Genomic DNA, 18044 nt, shown 5'->3' with positions numbered 1-18044 from the left:
AGGGGGGGTGCAACCTAAATGAAAGTAATGAACCTGTTACCAAATACCAAAATTTAAATTATCCAAAAGTTGTTCGGTCTGTAGCATATGGTATGAATAACCATAGCCGTATTTCATTTTAAACTATATACGCTAGTACATTAATATATATTTTCCATATTGCGTCTTAGCTAACTAACACAAAATTACTTACTGTTTAGCAACAGTAAGAACTTCCAAATCTACTAGAATCCAAAGTCTTGCTGCAGTGGTAACGTTTTAATTCTGTAAAATAATTGATATAATTGAAAATTGGTTTATTATATTGTGGAAACTCGATATAAGTTCTGGTTTGTCAAAATACTATAAAAAGCGAAAATTTTAAAGAAAATTTTGATAATATGCAAATTATATTTTTATTTGCTTCTTTGAATGATCTACAACATTGCACGACACTAGCATGACCACAACACATTCATCACGTATATGGTACCTATACATACACTTCCTACTCCTGATGTTCAAGGCGTATACAGCAGTATAAAAATTGTCGGATGGCAGGGAACTGCCACATTATATAAACTGTGTTTCACCAATACGACAAGTCTGGTGCCGTGTAAAGTTTAGTTATACTTGATATCACCAGCTGAAAAGGTAAGAAAATGAGTGATATTTCAATTCTTTCATAACATCTGATTTATAAGATTTGGTTAGTTAGATTTTATTTATTTTCTAGTACAGGATGTAAATCCTCTATACCAGAATCAATGCATACAATGTATGCATTCACTTAATAATGGGGTTAGGATGCTGATTCCTTACATAAAGGTTATTTTGGTGCGTGGCATTACTTTTGTATGGATAAAACTGAAAAAACATATTTTCATTTTTTGAAATATTTGCATATGATCTTAACTTTTTTCTCTGAATTCTTCATGTTAAAGTTTTTGTTTAAGTTTTATAATAGCACACTATTCACTTAATAATTGGATTAGGATGCTGATTCTTTGCATAAAGGTTATTTGGGTGTGTGGCATTACTTTTGTACGGTTAAAACTGATTTTTGTTCACTTTTTGAAATTTTTTGCATGTTATAAACTTAACGTTTTTCTCTGTATTCTTCAGGTTAAAGTTTTGGTTAAAGTTTCATAATGACACACCATTCACTTAATAATAGTATTAGTATGCTGATTCTTTGCACAGAGCTTCTTTGGTTGTATGGCATTACTTTTGTACAGTTAAAAATGAAAAACAAAATTTCCATTTTTTGAATTTTATTCCATATTATGGACTTAACTGATTTCTCTGTATTATTGAGGTTGAAATTTTGTAATGACTCTCCATTCACTAAATAATGGTATTACTACTATGCTGTGCTATGCAGAATCATGTTCATATTTTAATCCAAGGCTGTTATTACATATTTCATTTTAGATTATTTTACTCTGTACAGTAGACATACCAAAAGAATACATGAATATCTTTCAGAGGCAGGAAACATTGTTTATTCACTCCAATAGAGTTGAATTTTCACATTGTTTGGAATGAACTTAGTTTCATAAAATGATCATGTTTCAGTTTTGCCTAAAATTTTTTACTCAAATTTGGCTAAAGTTTTAACTTGAGGGCACCGGCACAGAATGGTTGTTCCTGTAATGTTAACTATAAAAATGTATACATAATTGTAATCTGTACAATATTTTCAATTATAATACAGTTGATAAAACAATTAGTAAACTTATTCTTCTCTGTTTTTCAGACCTGATAAAACCATGCTAACCACATAAAAAAGAGAATATCACAAATTAGGGCCAAAATAACCTGTGCATCTTTTTTTCTAATAGTTATTTCAAAATCTAACATGTTCATCCCAGTAACAGAATTAAAATTGCTTTGACATATGTTCATTTGAATAGAATGATAATCTGCAATCTTACTTTGTTACAAGCCTACAAGGTATCATTTGTTGTAAGTAGAGTGACCTTTTCTTGTGAAACACATTTTCCAAAAATCCTGAACGCATTTATTTATTTGTTTTAAGTTTTTGGCAAATTTGAAACCTGTATATACTACTTCATATTACATAAATATACTAATTATAGTATGCATTCACTTTTTCAGTTTTTTTGCATGTCAGAATTATCTATTTAACAAAAAAAAAAAAAAACAAACAAAAACACACCCAAGGCCAGGCTCTCCTACTGTGGTTCAGCTATGTACAGAGTGCTCATTCATGGGACATTGAAAATATTTTGTCCAGCTGCCAAAAGATCTTTCCACCTTGTTTCCTTTGTAGAGTAGCTTTTAATAACAATTAATTTGTAATCGGTAATTTACAGAGAACACCTGAGTCTAAATACAATTTTAAAACAGAAGAAGAGTTATAATAACAAAATGTGCCAGAAATGGCCGACATCTGCAATTCATTGGTGTCTAAGTAGAGGTACATGTAACAAATATTGAATATGGTTGAATTTGACTGCAATATATATGTAATATATAATTCACAATTGTGGTTGACCTTTGCTAAGGAAATCATATGCAAAACTCCATATATGGCTGTAACTGTTCCAACTAAGGTCAACCAAACTTTGCCATATTTTGATATTTTTTCAGTTAGAATTCTTTGCTGTTTTCAGGTTACCATAGCAACAATTTGTAAATATTGCCAATTATATTTTTTTTAAAATTATATGTTTAAGGGGGGGGGGGGGGGGGGGGGGGTTACCATTATTAAATTTTGGAAATAAATACTTTAATACTCACTATCATTCAGGAATCAGAGATACTCTAAATTCTAAAAACAATATGTAGTCGATGTCTTATTTGAGCCCGTAACTAAAGAAGTCATATTGCTTGGATACAGAACCACAGATATAATCGAAATTCCATTTTTGTTATTCATATCCACCAATTATAACATAATTTAACATTTAAGGTCACTTCTTCTAAAATCTATATTTTTTTCACTTTCCACCTAATGCTCGATGCTTGCTGACGTCCACTCTTAACACGAACATACCGCAGCCTCCCAAAACATACATACACACTCACCACACGCATGCATGTCGCAGGCACGGTAGGCCGTCCTTAAATGACATAAGCTGTAAATAGGACGTCAAACAAAATCAACCAAATCAAAATCCTTCTAATCATGTATTACATGGATCAGCCATCTCTTCAAAGTATATTATTTGTTTCAGTTTTTAGCAAAATTCATCCTAAGAGATGTTGTTCCTGCATGTTCTGGTGATTTTAGGAGCAGTTTCATTTGGTAAGTAATTAAAATTCAGAGGTAATATTGACAGGGATATTATATGAAAACAATTTTTTACTGGAGAGTAAAAACACCCAAAGGCAGTAAAACAAGAGGTAAATACTCTGTTATCCTGGATATCTTTCTGGAATTTTAGCATTATTCTCCATTCTTTTGACTCATATAATGGACCGTTAGAATACTACCTACTGGGGAAAATCATTATCAACTCCTCTTCTCGAATGGTCCTTACCTTCTATACATGTATTTTAGTAGCTTTTATCTAAATACACTGACAACTTTGTTTTTTTATCAACTATAGCAAAACCTGCTGTAGAATCCACCTCTCGTATTTTATGTGACCTTTGCATCCCCCCGTGGAAAATCTCATGTCAGGTGGCTAAAGCAATATCGCTTTAAACGCATAGTTACCATAGGCATCCTAGGTGCCTTGCTAATACCTAAAAAGCATTATTCTGTTTTGATTCAATGACAGGCTTCTGTTCAAATTCGGTCTGAATCATCCTTTAGTTAATAGAATTTAATTTCAAATAAAAAGTGATTATTTGACACCTAGGGTCTGAGAGGCGGAGCCCAATGGTGGAAAGTCGGCTAATTGCTAAAAATAAATGACAAGATTTTTTTCGTTATTAGTTGCCCTATAGTAGTAGTCTGTCTGGTTAGTTCAGTTAGCATATATATACTTAGGTCAATAATCAAGGTGAAGCTCATACTATCATTGTCAAATTTTGAATAATCACTGATGAATATTCGGATATTATATTACGACATTATTAAGCAAAATTGGTTGGAACAAGGGGTAAGCTGACCAAAGGTCAAGGTTACTGGGTCAAAGATTACGGTCATTTGGCTCAAAACATCCGGGACAATGTTGATATCTGACAATGACATTGGCTGTAAATTCAGCTTCAGATAAAACATATTAAATCAACAGTCAATCGTAGATTACGTTTAATGTATGTCTATTTTTCTTTATATTACTTTTGAAGTCTAAATGTTAAAGGAAAGTGTGAAAGATCTCAGACTAGAACATTATTATATAACTTAAATGGGAGTGTTTTGTCGTAATCACTGAAAAGTCCATATGGGTGATAAAAGCAAGTTGGGCCTTGTGTTTATTTAAACGTATAACTTGCATTTTCTAGGTAGCAGTCAAAACTGTTGTCAACCCAACACAAATTTAACCGCTCCACTCAACCAACTCCAGGCTATCAGAGTAGCATGTCAACCAAGATTTACGTAAGTATTATTTTGTAGATAAACAATCTACAGCTGTCTTAATGAACCTCATTTCATCAACTATGCGAAATTTTCAGGAAATCAACATATCAACTGATTGAAAATATGACGTAATATATAAATCCACACTCGCCACAAGCATGCATGTCGCACGCATGTGAGGCCGTCCTTTACTGACCTTAGCTGTTGATAGGGCGTTAAACAATAATAAACAATACGCAATAATTTACAACGGTATCGTATTAAATGATTGTAACAGTTCTGTAGCCATCGCTGCATTTTCATATGTCATATCCTACTTTTGGATTTGTTGTCCTCAAAATTATACAATCAGGTATGTACATGTACTTCTAGCATGAGAATTGTCTATTATAGGAAATGCAAACAGTGATACAAACATGAACACATTCTTTAGAAAAAAGTCGAAATATGATATTACGTTTATGAAATTAAAGTTCAGTTTTGTTTTATTTGATTTGTACTGGTAAACGACCTGTCGTTCAACAGGTATGGTCATTTAAGGACTGACCACCCTTCCCTTGCGTTCAAATGCATGAATTTGTTTTGGAAGGCATTGGTATAATCGTATGTTTTCGTGTAAAAACGCTTTCTCTGTAAACTGAAAACATGGCTATTATATGTACTTTATGTAAACACTGTTAATACAAAAGAAAGTATTTAAGTCTCAGTACAACTTTACAATGTCCAATATTTTCTATGTGGATTAAGGGTTTGGTCTCTAAAATGTCAAAACAATAGAAGGCATGGAAGAGATACCCTGGTAGTTTCTGAATTGTTTGTCCTTCTTTTACGGAAACGAATGATATATAAGTTTACGGATATATATAGAGTTGCCTACTCTTCAAAGCGGAAAGCAGCACCGTTCTTGCAAAACAGTATGCAACAAACAATGATTGTGTGTTATGGTTTCAGCTCGCCCTGTAAATGGACCGTCACAGCCCCACCAGGAGCGGTTATAGGAGTGGAGATTACTTCGGCCACTATCGAATACCCTTCCATTGTAGAAACTAAGAACGACGCAGGTAAGTAAAAGGTGCGATGGAAATGGGTTTTTAGTTGGTGTTATCTCCCTTTTACATACGTTTATTTTATCTCATTGATTGACAGATGATTACTACTAGTCTTATATAACACTAGTCAACATTTCCTAAATTCTGCAAAGCCTACTTTTTAAAAATAAGATTTAAAATTTGCCTTGATTTAGAGAATATTGACGAAAATGTGGCATTAATTATGAAACTTAAGACACATAAGGAATATTACATTGTTGATATATACATTAAATATCTGGAATATCTGTGTAACTGTGTACAGATATTTATAGATATAAAATATCCCTGTTAATATTACCTCTGAATTACAATTACTTACCTAGGTAAACTGCTCCTAAAAACACCAGAACCTGCAGGAACAACATCTCTTAAAATGAATTTTGCTGAAAACTGAAACAATTCATGAGGAAACAAAACCATTCGGTATGTTAATATGGGAATGTCTGATCTATTTACAGGAAGTATCTTAAACACAGTTTATGGGGAAGGCATATTCACGGAATTAAAAGCCGCAGGGACATTTTTTACCATCGAAATTGATCCGTCAGGCCTTAGCGGACCCGAAACGGGAGAAGAGGTCCTGGTTTTTAAATACGTCGCCTCCATTCCAACTGACACAGGTAAATACTATGTATCCTTATTTTTACATTCATTCAGGAATAAACCATGAAAGGACTGACATTTATGGCCATATTTACAGATTGTCAAATATGATTATCATCTTTCCGGATATCATAGTATTTTTGTTAAAACTTTTTGAAATGAGAGAAACAATATATCTCATAATATGTATGTAGGAAAAGTATATTCCACCCCGAGGTCATACAATGTGACTAAACCGAAAACCCTCGGCATGACCCGTGACCTCTTAGTTGAAGTATCCCTGTCTGACATACCAATATGATATTCTTATTTATTACTTCTATGTGTATGTAGTTATAAGATCGAAAAGGATCGACAGTTAATTAATTTCCTGCAAGTACATTTCAACATTTTGTGTGGTATGTTGGCACAGTGGAAACACTTTTACCTAGGCGGACGGGGTTCAATTCGCCTATCGGACGTGAAATGGTTATGTATTACCTGTCTGACCTCAGAATTTCCCCCCGTTTTTTCTCTGTTTCCTCCCACAATAAGACCCCTATAGCGCTTCAATCCGGGCTAACAAGCATGATTGATGATTGCATTGTGTGATTAAATGCAGGTAAAACTGTCAGGTAACTGTTAGTTCACACTATTTCAAGGTATTTGCCCTTTTCAGCAAGATTTAGCTAAGCATTGTCATTGCGAGATGATACATGTCATCTACATTTGTACGATGTAATTTGACACATCTGTCTTATAGATAAGCTGGGTTATCTTTACCTATTTTACCCATCATTTATTTTCTCTACTAAAAACAGATTTGCTGTAGTCATTTGCCGTTAAGAGGAGTATAATAATCATGAAATTATCTCTATTGATTGTTTAATATAGTGTAAACGTGGTCACTTTCGCGGTTGGTTACTCTCACGATTGAGATACGTAAACTATATGCGTGGGGGTAGTTTTCGCGATTGGCCCACCTTCGTTTGTAGTTCGAATCTACTCAAAATAATATCAAACTAATACACGTGGGGGAAGTTTTCGCGATCAAAAGGGATCCGTGTAATTAGTGTAAATTTTACCCTCGCGTAAATGTTACTCTCGCGTAAATATCCACGTTTACAGTAATAGAGAATACTAAAACCAATTATTTCCATTTAACTTTTTTTTTTTTGATGTCTCGTGTTGCTGTTAGCCAACATTAATCCATTGTTTTATATATTTTACGATAACTAAACACGACGTAACGATTTTCATTGTCGTTAAAGCTTCAAAAGAAGCGACAAAACCCTGTTTGGTTTGATCCACGTTGTTGAAAAGCGGGCTAAATTCATAGAAAAGGTTTAATGACACGATTTAAATTTGCAAAATTAAAAAAAAAAAAAAAAAAAAAATGAGGTAACTCAAAAACACTACGATTTATTTCTGTACTGTCAAAATGTCCAATATGTTTCATAATTAAATAAGTATATTTCTTAAATGAAATTAATTTCTTTTTAAGTATATTTCCCTGGTATTTTCAAGCAGCGTTTGCCTTAATGTAAGCAACTGTTAGCAATAGAAATATGTTTCGTTTACAGCTACTGCATGCGGAAACCCTCCAGGGGAAACAATTGAATTGGATATGTTTGGTGGTGGGAAAAAGTGCATCTCCTCCCCAAATTTTCCGAATCGGCATGACAAGTAAGTATGTAAATGTGATTTAATTCCTATATCATGTGAATATTCCCATTTACAACTCCCACTCATCCAATAGAACTTCACAGGAACATTGTTATATAAACTGCTTATATAGACTGCTTTCGATGTTTAGGAGATATACGTGTTACCCCTTAAGTCAACCTAACATAAAACTAACAGTATAAGTTAAGGTAGTCAAGTTTTCTACTGATTGAAACATCAATTATGGATAGTTCTCATGTATATGACATTTACGTAACTTTTATGTTGTCTTTTTTTTTTAGTGACGCACACTGTACATGGACGATTGAATCAGCTTACGGCATTGGATTCAACGTTGTTTTCTTTTACCTAGAGGACTGGTCGACAGATGATATCTACTGTTACGATCCTGTGAAAATCAATGGTAAAAGCGAGCGAAATGTTGTCTTCATTTTTACAGGCTCCAAACTTCCATTTGTACAAGGGCCTTCTTGTCAAAGTTCTTATCCAGCCGTCCTTATTTATAGGGGACAAATAAGGTTTTTCCCCCTTAAATCATACTTTGCATATGCTATTTAATGGTCGATAAACGCAATTAATACATGTTTTATTCAAGTGTAGAGCGTATCCCACAACTTTAGGAGCACTGATTAACGTTCTTCATTATATGCAAAACATACGGAACACCTTTACACATTGTATGGCTGACCTAACATCTGTACCTTGTGTTCTTTCCGGGTCCCGTACCGGAAGTAGTTACTGGCCCCAATAAGTTTTAACAAATTGGCAGACTGCACATTCAGTCACATTCTACTGACAGCGGGAGATGTTTCGAGGATTCATTTATATATAACATCCTTAAATTTTATTCAACTGGGCATGACCTAGAAAAGTTAAAACAACAACATGACTTATCACATGTAACAATTGTTGTGAATGGACTTTGATTACCAAAAATGTAGGATTTCAGCTTGACAATTTAATGACTACATCTTCATAGGACCAATGGTCAGTGCAACGGAAAGTCGCGCGCGAATCTACATTGGTTTTGGTATCGTGAAGTCCATTCACATTCATACGTACTTACCTGAAGAGCATGTTTTGTATTATCCATCGTTAACGATAACTATTTAGAAATAAATTCTATTGAAAAATCGGAATATTTCACATTCATAAGATAGTAGTATCCTTAACGATAATGAAGCTTCTCTTTTGACCAATCAGATCAGTATCTTTTATTTACCCCATACAATTCCGACCATTCGCCGGTTAAGACTCTCCAAATAAAGCGAAGGTAAAGTAATTCGTGTTTTTGCTGCACGTCTGCAGTATTTAATTAAAAAAAAAAAAATAAGATACTTAACAACGGTTCTGCAAGTAAACCTCAACAGATGAGCGCATATCAGACTGAAATTGTGATCAATAGCTCATCTCAATATGACGCTGTCTTCTTGTCAGGCGGTACGTCATAACGATACGTATAGCAAAATGGGCAAGATAATTTGTGTTTAAGGGAATGGAAGTAGTAGCCGGTTCAATGCAGGTGTATGTAAGTATTGCAAAGAGCAGTGCTTATATTAAAAGTCATTGAGGTGAAACAACATCCATTGATTGACAGGTTGTTATGTAACGTTTGATAATAGGGCGCAGTCGGTTGACAGTATGGCGCCAAGTATCCTGTGTGTTGATTAATTACCTGCGTACGGCTAAGAAATTCGACAGGAGTTTTCCTCCAAAGCTACCAGATATAACAGTTAATGTGATGTGTGTGTGATGGTGGGGAGGGGCTTAATGTCTGGTTCTGGTCACACAGTCGCATGTGGATTAACGTTGTACCCGATTATGTTGCTCATTAGTGCATTCATGTACAATATACATTGTTTTACATTATTGAAACTTGTACATTCCGGTGACGTCGTTTTGTTAACAGGTCCCTTATTGTGTCGGTGTTCCCTCACACGAAGTCTTTATTTTGTTTTTAGTGTTTTTGTTAGGTTTCTTATGTTTTAATGTCAGATAGAATGAAAAAAAACATCAGTGAATACGAGGTATGAATGTAGTTTTCCGAAAAAAGGTATGTTGTGGTGAAAGTTTCAACTTTCTCTTTGTCAGTGCATTCGTGATCGCAGCTTAGATCGGCTCCTATGAGAACGACAGTGGTTTGACTGATCTAAAAATCGTATAAGAGCATCCGATTACCCTAAATCATTATTTATAAAACAGGTCAGAGCGTTAAGTTATGTGTATGTGAATAACGAAAAGTACTGTACATTATTACGAAAATGACAAACATCGACAAAATTATTAAAAAAGCAGTCAATTAATGACCACTTAAAATCAATGCAAGTTTGTAACGGCGTTGAATTAAATAGAGGAATGTACAGCACTTCTTTTCCAGTTTCTAAGAACGATGAACAAGTGTATCATTTTATTTCTACGAACACATACATTAATCGGATGATCTGGCCGTATTTACCGAAATCATGTTAATGTAGGCTTACGTTACCACATTAACCCACATGCAATTAACGTCAGACAAAAGAAGTTAAAAGTTAGTTAATAACTTAACATTACAAGGTAATGAAGTATAAAGGCACCAGCAGCGAAAGCTTCTTCATACGAGGAAGGGACTATTGTAAAGTGAATGGGGAGGGGGGACTCCTCCCTTAAGGGAAAGGAGGAACATCAATTGACGACAATAACAATCATCCGCGAGGAAAGTTCACAATTATAGGTAGCAGAGTACCATAATGGGAATACGCTACGGAAAAACAAGATTGGGTTTGGGTGAGAGAGTTAAATAGCAGAGCTGTGAAGACAACGCTAAGTTGGTGTTATTTTATTTGTTAAACGTTTTATTAACAATCAAGGATGACTTCCCATGCTTGTGATATGGATTCGTGATGGAGTAGCCATAAACGTTATTATAGAATTATATATGAATAGGAAGGCGACAGAACCCAAAACCTTATTTACTGCGGCGAACAACTAACTAAAGGTCAAATGTGAGGCAGTGTCAAGCGAAATGTTAGGAGGAAGAAGGTGTTTTATAATAAAGAGAACATAACAAAATATAGTCGCCTGCTTCGAACATACAGTGGGGGCAGCAATAAACAAATATGACCCCCTATATGTAGATCAGCACTAAAAACCATTTTCAGAACCTAAAAAAAAAACATCTGTCCGATTCTATTATGTGTAAAGTTTGAGAAATCTCAAGGTGTCTGGATTTTTGAAATGCTTTATTTAAATAGTGACATCGCCTGAAAAGATAAACATGTATTTCTAAATACACTCCCTATCATATATGGTACCTTTTTTTTTTATCAAATTAATAACTTCCAAATGGTGTAAATGAAGAGAAATTCGAATGTTTTGACACTCTTTTCAATACCATACGCATAACGCTGATAAATGTCAATAATTGTCTTTCGTGGATTTCATATATATAAATGGAGTATTTTCAGGGGAAGCAAAGGAATACTGTGCAAGATCACTCCACAGTACTTCCAGGACCAACCAGATTAGTCCAGTGGTAGTGGATTTTACAACTGACTTTTCAGTGACTTTGCCAGGATTTCTGATATGCTTCGAAACACTGGGTAAATCAAAATCTTTATTTTTTCTCGTGAAACAAAAATTCCGACATATGTCATTTAATCCAATAGTTAAGCAATACTTGGTAAATCTACACGTAAAACTGCTACTTCTTATACATAAAAATTACTTCTAATAATACACCAAAAATACTACCACGAATACACCAACAATCGTTACCATTAAAACACCAAGAACTACTTCCACAAATAAACAAAAAACTACTTCCACAAAAACAGAAACAACTACTACTACAACTTACACACCAACAACTACTAGCACTTACACAACTACAACAACTACCACAAATACACCAATAACTGCTACCACAAATAAACCAATAATTACTACCGCTAAAACATCAACAACTACTACCACTAAGGCACCAACAGCAACTAGTACTCATACACCAACAACTAATACACCAAAAACTACTACCACTAATACACCAAAATTACTTCCACAAATACACCACTAGCAAATACAACTAATACATCAACAACTACTACCACTAATGCATCAACAACAACTAGCACTTATACACCAACAACTAATACATCAACAGCTACTACCATCTACACAACTACTACCACAAATGCACCATTAACTTCTACCACTTACACACCATTAACTACTACCATAAATACACCAAAAACAACTACCACTTACACACTAATAACCTCTCCTTCTAATACACCTACGGCTAATACCACCTTTACAAAAACAAAATACAACTAATACGCCGACAACCTATACCAATAATACACCAACAACTGCTACCTTTTATACAAAAAAAACTACAACCACTTATACACGAACAGCTACTGCTTCTATTACTATTCTTACTACGTATACAACATCTACTGCACCTTATAAACCTACAGCAAATACACCAACATCTACTACAATTCGCTCAAAAGTATCTACTAGCGCTTACATAAGAACATTTACTATCATAGATACAAAGCCACTAATACTTCTACACCAACAGTTACAAACACTTTTTCTTCACCAACCGCTACAATCACTAATTCACCAATAACTATTACCACTAAGACACCAACAGCTACAACCCTTCACACACCAAATACTACTACCTTTAATAAACCAACATTTACTACCACATCTACACAAACAGCTAATACCACTTCTACAAAAACAACAGCTACCACATACACACCAATAACTACTATCATTTATACACAACCAACAACTATCACTTACACACCAACAGCTATTACCACTTACACACCGATAACTACTAACACTTATACTTACAAACTACTACCATTTACACATCACCAAACTACCACTTACATAACAACATCTACTACCACTTAAATACCAACATCCACTATTACATTTACACAAACAACTACTACCACCACTTATATACCAACAACAACTTATACACAAACAACTTCAACCACTTATACACAAATATCTACTGCAACTAAGACGCCAACAGCTATTATCCTTCAGTCACCAATAACTACTACCTTTTGGAAACCATCAGCTAATACTACTGCTTAAAAAAACCTTATCACACATACACCAACCGCTACTATTTCTACAACTTATCCACCAACTGCTGTTGCGTATACACAAATTACTAACAATTTAACCTATGACGTATTCCTTTCTGTGTTAATCATTTTTATCTCCCTTTTAACTGCTACAACAACGTCGACCTCTAGAATCCGGTGAGTACTGAATAATCATTTGGCGATTTATTTTTTAGGTCATCTGACCCGAAGGGTCCGTCGTCGTGCGCCGTGCGTAAACTTTTCACATTTCAAACATCTCAAATTCCACCAGTGGGATTCAACTCTTAACTTACCAGAAATGATCCTGAGATGGTCCTGACCAAGTGTTGTTATTTTTCAGGTCTGTCAGAAATCCAAGATGGCCGCCATGGCAGCCATCTTGAAACACACATTTTAAACTTCTTCTGCAGTTCCTCTGCTACCATTGAGCTGGAAATTGGTGAGGATGTTAAGGAAGGAGAGCCAACAAAGTGTTGTTATTTTTCGGCCTCATAAAAAGGTTGACATGGCAGCCACGGTGGCCATTTTGTAACATGATTGCGCAATCCTTGTTTTCCTGAACAACACCTATTTCAAACTTTCAAACTGTTATTTTCCGGGTTGATCCAAATTCAAATATGGCCACCAGGGCCAACATTGCAACTATACCTTCTACAGAGAATGCATACTACAAAAGTATAAGGGTGTTTTACTTTGAGTCAGATGACCGTTAAGACCCTTGGGCCTCTTGTTTAAATTATCAATTCCTTTAAGGAAAACGATGATATCAATTGAAAATAGCAATTCATCCGATGTTTAGTCTGGGGAGTTAGGTCTTCTGATACTATGGGTAGTGTGCTACATAAGTGCGACATTGTTAGTACGATTACTTAAAATCATGAGGATTTTCGATAATTTTCACTCGTGCTTCGCATTTGTGAAAGTATCGATATTTTTTCATACTCGTGAAATGTATGTTATATTTAACGGAACCCTTTCAATATTCTCTATATATTACATTGTATTGTGATGGTGAGGGTATATACTGTCTGACGCTTGTATATACATGTTTATCCCATAACTACGCTTGTTTCACAACTGAAATGGCACGTGATAAAATTCGTAGCAGTGTGTTATTGTTTTTGTTTACACACCGCAGTGTGTAACCACTTTCTAAGCCTCCGATTGGTCATTTGTGACCTACAACAAATCTGATTGGCTAACCTCTGGCCTTTTGCAACGGACTATTTTTTTTACTCTCATTTTGTTGTCGTCTGTCTTCAAAACATCAGCATGGACGCGTTTTGTGGATTTTTCGGTGCTCAACATTAGCATAACTGGGTGAGAGGGGTCTCCTCATGGAAATGTCGATTTGGGTTTTGAGTCGTAAGAAATATAATTGGATGATGGTAAATTAGACGACGCACGGAAGCGAGATATTGCATCGCTAATAGGTCTACAGTAGCGAACCAAAACTTCCCCTCCCCCCCCCCCCCCCCCCCTTGATAATGATTATATATTGCAGTGGACCCCGATAGCCATGTATGAATTATCAAAACAATGAACAAATGTAATACAAAATGGTTAAATCGCTGTCTCTAATCGTAGTCATTTGAATGGAACGGTCGCAGCATCTTAACGTTAACTGTTCGCAGCTTCCCTTTCAGTTGGGTGTCATTCGGTACGGTATTGTACCAGCAGAAAAAAAATCAACGAATAAACACTTTCTTATCATTCCACTTACCTTTATTACGAATATATTTATCCCAAACACAAAAATGTAAAAACCATCTTGGAACATTAGTCTCGTGTCAGTAAACTGACAAGATTTCGTGTAAACACACTGACAAACGTAGACTACATAGACATATATTGCTCAACGCTCCAGCTCGGTTTCCGAAATATTTGTTGAAATACACGATATCTAGAATGAATAAATCTCAGAATGAACATTTAACATCACAATAACCAGTAACCAGTAACCAGTACCTACGAAATCCAGGAAAGGACCGATAATTGAATCTGACAATGATTAGACTTCGCGATGACTGTGTCGTCTTCGAATATTTCAAGCGGAGTTATTTAAAGAAGTTACCTATTAATGAATTACACAAACACAAGGACTTTCAAACTAATATTTCGTTTGTAAAATTATATCGTTTACAAATATAGTACAGAAGATATGAGTCGTGCATCTAAAACAGATGTTAAGCTTTCGTTCATAACGACCTATATTTTGTGCGATAGTGATTTGGTTCACGGAATTTAGTTGCTACGTTGGGAGAATTTGAACATGACTGGCTTACATTTGTAATTAAAGAAGTTATGGGATAAACATGTTCCCCTACACGTGATGATTGTTTATCATTTTTATCCAATTTTCGTGTCTTTTCAAAATTAAAAAATTAACTAGCTCGAGTTGGATAAAAATGATAAACAATCTCCACTCGTTGGGGAACCTCTCTATATACATGTATTATACTGTATTGTGATGGTGTGGGTATATACTGCCTGACGTTTGTGTATATATATGTATTATACTGTATTGTGATGGTGAGGGTATATACTGGCTGACGTTTGTGTATATATATGTATTATACTGTATTGTGATGGTGTGGGTATATACTGCCTGATGTTTGTGTATATATATGTATTATACTGTATTGTGATGGTGAGGGTATATACTGCCTGACGTTTGTGTATATGTATGTATTATACTGTATTGTGATGGTGAGGGTATATACTGCCTTGTGATTGTATATATATATATATATATAATACTTTATTCTGATGGTGTTGGTATATACCGCCTGATGTTTATCTATCTATATATATATTAAACTGTATTGTGAGTACTGAAAAGAAATGGGCTAATTTTCGGTGTAATATGTGAAGATTTGATATTTTTGTTATCATGCGTTTTGTATTTTAAATCTAATATATTTAAAACGAAAAGATTTATTGGGATTGTATTATTTAAACAAATGATGATATTTTTTATTTATTTTGTTCCGATTACCTATATATAATTCTGTACTACTTTTTGATTCATTTAATGTTTGTATAACCTTTTTTTATGTTTTGTTAGATAACGACGATGTGATTATTGACACCGTTTTCCCACTGGCAGCGGTCTTCGTCGCCTTTAGCTTGCTTTTTCACTTTTTTGATACTTTTCCTATGTAAAACAATTGACACTTTTGTCTTTCAATAAATCTGTCCTGTTTACGGGTTTTCTGTTGTCATATGATATAAAATTAATATCATTTACAGAACATTTTTTCTCTCACCTTGGACATGGATATCCGAAGTTTTACGTTGGTGAGATTTCCTTATCTCACCCTACGGAAAAGACAAGCTACATGTATTTTTTTAGGTTCACAACAATTACATTTCGTCAAGTACACAATACCATGACGTCACAGCGGCAATACAGTGACGTCACATCGACAATTATATCACTTCACGTAAACATTTCCTTGCGTTGATTTAACGTCCAGTGAAAGAGGAGGGAAAAACAAATCATCCTCATAGAAGTGACAAGGGGATATCTCTACCCGAGGAGGAAATTATTAATTTGCCTAACACGAGGCTTTAGGGTTTGGAAATCTTAATCATCGGGGTAAAATACTTTAGACGTCAAATACTCCGCAAGCCTCGTGTTTGGCAAATTAAGAATCCCCTCCCTCGGGTTTAGATTCCCAAGGGGTGAAATATTATATTTGTCTACAATGGCCACTCAAGGATCAAGAATAAAGAACGAGAAGACATAACAAGTAACTGTTATAATACTATATACAATAGGATCATATTGTCATTATCTTAAGAATGGCTAGCTGGCCTACTATAAATCTCGCCTTTCCCCCTCAAAAAGTCAATATATTTGTTTAAGAGTTTGATTCTCACCAGGATAATAAACCCAACCAGGTTTCGATCGATAGAAAACTGTAGAAAAGGATATTTAAAGTCTACAGATAACCAAAGGGCACAAGCGTCGGAAAAAAATGTCGAGTCTCATTTTATATCATGACTATAATGCATCCCCAGTTTCAGAGAAATCTCGAAAAATACAGTAGATCTCAGATCGCTAGACACAAATAAATATTCAAAAAAGCAAAGGGAAGTAACTTTTGAAAAATTATCGAATCAAAGTTCTAGCTGTGCAAATACAACATATAATTATAAAACCTACGAAGTTTCTAATAAATCGGTCAAAAAATGCTGAAGATCACCTGACAAAAATCAAATACTCAAAAGGAACAAAAGGTCTGTGCGTTACTAATGTACCACCCGACTACGCCTTAATTGACTAATTCGGATAAGTGTAATGTTTTATTTTATACCAATTTATCTCTCTTTTATCTTTGTAAATTAAACACAGATGTTTCGAACACTTCATTCTGATAATGAATATATCTTAGGATCCCTCCCTTCAGATAAAATATAACCCCTCCCTTTAGATAAAATATAACCCATGACATCGCGATCCTTACGGACAACAACTTGTTGGTTTGCCTGGCCATTAGTATCAACTAGGCTAACACAATACAAATATTTACCATCTTAAATCCGTTTTGGTCGATTTTGAATCCAAACTGAAGATAACTTCATACGTATAGAGTGTTAATAACTTCCAGTTATTGAAAGTGTTGTTGCTGTTTTCATTTTGAAGAGTTAAAAATAATCTGAAATATTCTTATAACATTGGATGTGCCGACACCAGGAATCAGTGTGTATTTATTAATGACTTGCAAATGAAACATTGATTGGTTTCTAACAAGTAAATGTAAGCATTTTTCCAGAAGTCTTATTTTCAGTTGAAATTTTATGTTACCACAAATGGACAGCGGCGTACATAATTTACAACAAACATTTAAACAGTTTTAGTGTCAGCTTGAATTGTTTGAATAAATTATTTATGATCCTGGAAAAGTGCATCCTTCCTTTTTCAAATAATGTCATTATATCAAATAATGGAATGATAGTGCTTCATGATTTGCCGATAAAACATGACATTGCAAAATGATGTCATTTGTTGACGTTATACGTTAAAACATGCATATTGTGTATGAGATACAATTCTAACGGATGTTCCATTTTACCAAA

General features: G+C 34.5%; 1 protein-coding gene across 1 annotated transcript; it reads left to right on the top strand.

Annotated features, from left to right (window-relative positions):
• The first annotated feature begins 572 nt into the window (after nucleotides 1–572).
• LOC117316018 (blastula protease 10-like) lies at nucleotides 573–16164 on the top strand. Its single transcript, XM_033870507.1, has 10 exons — nucleotides 573–633; nucleotides 3183–3253; nucleotides 4402–4495; nucleotides 5429–5538; nucleotides 6027–6188; nucleotides 7734–7836; nucleotides 8118–8239; nucleotides 11283–11417; nucleotides 13110–13115; nucleotides 16027–16164. Exons 2-10 carry the CDS (start codon nucleotides 3208–3210, stop codon nucleotides 16122–16124), a joined length of 876 nt encoding a protein of 291 aa, XP_033726398.1. The 5' UTR covers nucleotides 573–633; nucleotides 3183–3207; the 3' UTR covers nucleotides 16125–16164.
• The last annotated feature ends 1880 nt before the right edge of the window (nucleotides 16165–18044 follow it).

Source organism: Pecten maximus, chromosome 17 (genome assembly GCF_902652985.1).
Source record: "Pecten maximus chromosome 17, xPecMax1.1, whole genome shotgun sequence".
NCBI lineage: Eukaryota > Metazoa > Mollusca > Bivalvia > Pectinida > Pectinidae > Pecten > Pecten maximus.
The sequence above is the reverse complement of the archived record's forward strand: the minus strand, read 5'-3'. Positions and strand labels throughout refer to the sequence as shown.

Coding starts and splice junctions, on each gene's coding strand:
- LOC117316018 (XM_033870507.1), top strand. CDS start 3,208: ATGTTGTTCCTGCATGTTCTGGTGATTTTAGGAGCAGTTTCATTTG. Junction 6,189..7,733: donor CTCCATTCCAACTGACACAG/GTAAATACTATG, acceptor TTTCGTTTACAG/CTACTGCATGCGGAAACCCT. Junction 8,240..11,282: donor CGATCCTGTGAAAATCAATG/GTAAAAGCGAGC, acceptor GAGTATTTTCAG/GGGAAGCAAAGGAATACTGT.